This window comes from Salvelinus fontinalis, chromosome 6 (assembly GCF_029448725.1).
Source record: "Salvelinus fontinalis isolate EN_2023a chromosome 6, ASM2944872v1, whole genome shotgun sequence".
In the NCBI taxonomy this organism is placed as follows: domain Eukaryota; kingdom Metazoa; phylum Chordata; class Actinopteri; order Salmoniformes; family Salmonidae; genus Salvelinus; species Salvelinus fontinalis.
In genome coordinates this window covers 28,286,702-28,290,317 of record NC_074670.1, presented here as the reverse complement: position 1 = coordinate 28,290,317, position 3,616 = coordinate 28,286,702, and the positions used below count along the sequence as shown (strand labels likewise).

General features: G+C 46.7%; 1 protein-coding gene across 1 annotated transcript; it reads right to left on the bottom strand.

The window, feature by feature from the left end:
- Nucleotides 1-278: 278 nt before the first annotated feature.
- LOC129857555 (polysialoglycoprotein-like) lies at nucleotides 279-2,802 on the bottom strand. The gene is made up of 4 exons (XM_055925911.1): nucleotides 2,116-2,802; nucleotides 1,869-1,934; nucleotides 1,621-1,704; nucleotides 279-1,482 (listed from the first exon to the last, which is right to left on the bottom strand). Exons 1-4 carry the CDS (start codon nucleotides 2,174-2,176, stop codon nucleotides 386-388), a joined length of 1,308 nt encoding a protein of 435 aa, XP_055781886.1. The 5' UTR covers nucleotides 2,177-2,802; the 3' UTR covers nucleotides 279-385.
- Nucleotides 2,803-3,616: the final 814 nt, after the last annotated feature.

The window sequence follows — 3,616 nt, the reverse complement described above, 5'->3', positions numbered from 1 at the left end:
AGCAACAGCCTCATGTACAAACCCCAAACACTCAGTTCCACAACCATCAAGTTTAAATGAACTAGAACCCATTCCACATCATGTGATGCTACTAGCATAATTTGACCAAATGTAGCTTAAGGCAAATGGTGATTTAAGCACAGGGGTCAAAGTAAACATATTGCTGATGCCAAAGCATGGTTATAATGCAAAATAAATGTTGCCATCACCACAGTTACTCAAGTCATAGACCTCAACTCCAAGTAGGAACCGTCAAAACAATACTGAGGACACAAGTATTACAGTTAACGTTTAATTGAGCCAAAACAAAAAATGCAGTTACACACACAACCTGGACTAGAATACCCATGAACTCTTGCATGGACCCCGAGCACCATGTCCCACATCAGATATCCATGTTTGTGGTCAACGGGGGCTCAGATGCAGAAGTGAACAGTTCCTCAATGGCATCGTCAGACGGGCCAGCGGCAGCTTCAGAGGTGGCGTCGTCAGACGGGCCAGCTTCAGAGGTGGCGTCGTCAGACGGGCCAGCTTCAGAGGTGGCGTCGTCAGACGGGCCAGCTTCAGAGGTGGCGTCGTCAGACGGGCCAGCTTCAGAGGTGGCGTCGTCAGACGGGCCAGCTTCAGAGGTGGCGTCGTCAGACGGGCCAGCTTCAGAGGTGGCGTCGTCAGACGGGCCAGCTTCAGAGGTGGCGTCGTCAGACGGGCCAGCTTCAGAGGTGGCGTCGTCAGACGGGCCAGCTTCAGAGGTGGCGTCGTCAGACGGGCCAGCTTCAGAGGTGGCGTCGTCAGACGGGCCAGCTTCAGAGGTGGCGTCGTCAGACGGGCCAGCTTCAGAGGTGGCGTCGTCAGACGGGCCAGCTTCAGAGGTGGCGTCGTCAGACGGGCCAGCTTCAGAGGTGGCGTCGTCAGACGGGCCAGCTTCAGAGGTGGCGTCGTCAGACGGGCCAGCTTCAGAGGTGGCGTCGTCAGACGGGCCAGTGGCAGCTTCAGAGGTGGCGTCGTCAGACGGGCCAGTGGCAGCTTCAGAGGTGGCGTCGTCAGACGGGCCAGTGGCAGCTTCAGAGGTGGCGTCGTCAGACGGGCCAGTGGCAGCTTCAGAGGTGGCGTCGTCAGACGGGCCAGTGGCAGCTTCAGAGGTGGCGTCGTCAGACGGGCCAGTGGCAGCTTCAGAGGTAGCGTCGTCAGACGGGCCAGTGGCAGCGTCGTCAGACGGGCCAGTGGCAGCGTCGTCAGACGGGCCAGTGGCAGCGTCGTCAGACGGGCCAGTGGCAGCTTCAGAGGTGGCGTCGTCAGACGGGCCAGTGGCAGCTTCAGAGGTGGCGTCGTCAGACGGGCCAGTGGCAGCTTCAGAGGTGGCGTCGTCAGACGGGCCAGTGGCAGCTTCAGAGGTAGCGTCGTCAGAGGACAGGGCATCATTTGCCGTAGAGCTACCATGGTTTGGAGAAGCTTGGGATTCTACTTCATTAGTCTCTAAATACTCTGGAGAGAAAACATAAAGGAACAGTTGGGTATTCTACAGCAACACAGCTGTTCTACACGGTAAAGGCCAAATTGCCATTCGAATGTTAAGCAACATGAACCCAACACAGATTTAAAAGTATATGTTTCAGGCCGTACCTTCTCTGTCTTGTTTAGCGTCAGACCCTATGGATCGGAGCAAGGCCAGGGCATGCACAATGGAGATGTCGTTTGATGACAGCTCTGAAAAAATGTAGGTTAAGGTACACAAGCAAAATGACCAAATCAAAGAGTTTGACAACATTATTTAGACAACTGAGTTACTCTATGGTGTTGAATGAGTGTCAAACACAGCAGCACCATAGACACAGTACAAAGCTAGAGGGGTTGTGGAAAGAAACACTTACCTCCAAGTCTGCTCTGCAGAGAGACTTGCTCTTGCTTCTGGGACTTTCCAACAGGGTAACAAGAAACTGAGGAGAAAGTGTTAACAGAAGTGGAGTTGACACAAAATAACTACATATATTAATAGCAGTGAAGAATAAAAGTTGACCAACGCGAAAGAAACATTCAAATTTTAATCTCACACTTGTAAAGTTCTGCATATTTCCCAAACAAATCCCTTCAATCCAAATAAAACATTAGTGAACCAACCTTTGACAACCCCCACAGTCATCACAAAGAGCAGTAATTCTCTCACACCTCCCATGATCATGAGAATAGTCTGTGTTATCAACAGGTAATGTCTTCCCGTGGCCTGTATGAGGCTTATATAGGCCACTAATGACCTTTTACCTGACAAACAGGACTTAACGATCAATTAACAAGCTTGATTGAGGTGTTACATTCAGATAGAAATAGACCATGTAGAACGTATGTTGATTCTTTGGTGGGCAGGCAATCTTTTCTACTCCATATATTGCATTTATATCTGTAATGTTTAACCCTAATGGTCTCAGATCAGCAGTAGAAAGAAGTAGGCCTAATTATTTTAGGTGTAATCTTCAAAGATATTAGGGGGAAATAAACACTGTACCCAAATCCACTTTTTACAATGCTCCTGGGAAATGGGTAGGCCTCCACCATATAGTCCTTCACAGTTTTACAGCTGTGTTATACTCCTTTATTTACATAGATCACATACATAAATATATATGTTAGCTGTAGGTAGCTTTGGGATAAAATTCCCATATTGTATTGTTACTAACATAAATCATAATATATCATATTTTCCTCATTTGCTCTGTTGGAGACTCGGCTGGTGGAGGTTCGTCATATGAAGAACATTCAAGTGGGTGTGACCCCTAAACTGTAGGAGGGGCTCAGTGGGGTGACAGACATCCTGTAAGGGATCTCCAGCTAGTGTCTGAGGACCTGTACGAGGCTGTGTCTACAGCTGTGGGGCAGGACAAGCATGGTAACCTTACCTCAATGTATGAAGAATTTTATTGTTAGGGATAGTAATCTCCAATCTTTTAAAATATGTCTCTGTGTCTCTCCACCAATCTCCCTTCTCTTCCCCATCCCCCAACCCACTTCAGTAGGTTCAGCCCAGGATAAGTGCACCATCCTGGCTGTGATCCCCAGTCCAGCTGCTCCATGTAACCTAGCTGGGAAGCAGGACCTCAGCGAATGTATGTGGTTGTTTCTTACTTTAACATAAAACTATCATAGATATTATGTACACCTAATTGTCTTCTCACATGTTCCCTTCGCCCTCCTCCTCAGACCGCTGCACCCTGACCTTTGACCTGTCGTGTCTTTGACTATGCCAGATTGATTGCTATGACATGCTATTCTATAAAATAATTTCTCCGTAATTAATATTACCTGATTGAACTAATCATGTAAATATTAATTAACTAGAGAGGGACACCACGAAAGAATATTTATAGAGCTGTTATCTTTCGAATAAACTCTTAAAGATTTTGTAATATTTTACTAAATAACAGTCACATTAATCGTCATTTTATTCAGTCTCATCTGAAAGTTGTAAGTCCTTGATTATCTGCAAGAATCCTGGCTAACAAGTTGAATCAGCAATACAAAATTGGGTTTAATTATTTATTTACTAAATACCTAACTAATCACACAGAAACACATATACACAATTAAATCATAACTTGATCACAAATTACGTCATACAGAAAAACGT

What these genes read in the sequence shown, in the direction of transcription:
- LOC129857555 (XM_055925911.1), bottom strand. Translation starts at nt 2,176, where the DNA reads ATGATCATGGGAGGTGTGAGAGAATTACTGCTCTTTGTGATGACTGTG. An exon ending in TCTGCAGAGCAGACTTGGAG is followed by an intron (nt 1,705 to 1,868) that starts GTAAGTGTTTCT and finishes ACATTTTTTCAG; the next exon opens with AGCTGTCATCAAACGACATC. An exon ending in CGCTAAACAAGACAGAGAAG is followed by an intron (nt 1,483 to 1,620) that starts GTACGGCCTGAA and finishes TTTTCTCTCCAG; the next exon opens with AGTATTTAGAGACTAATGAA.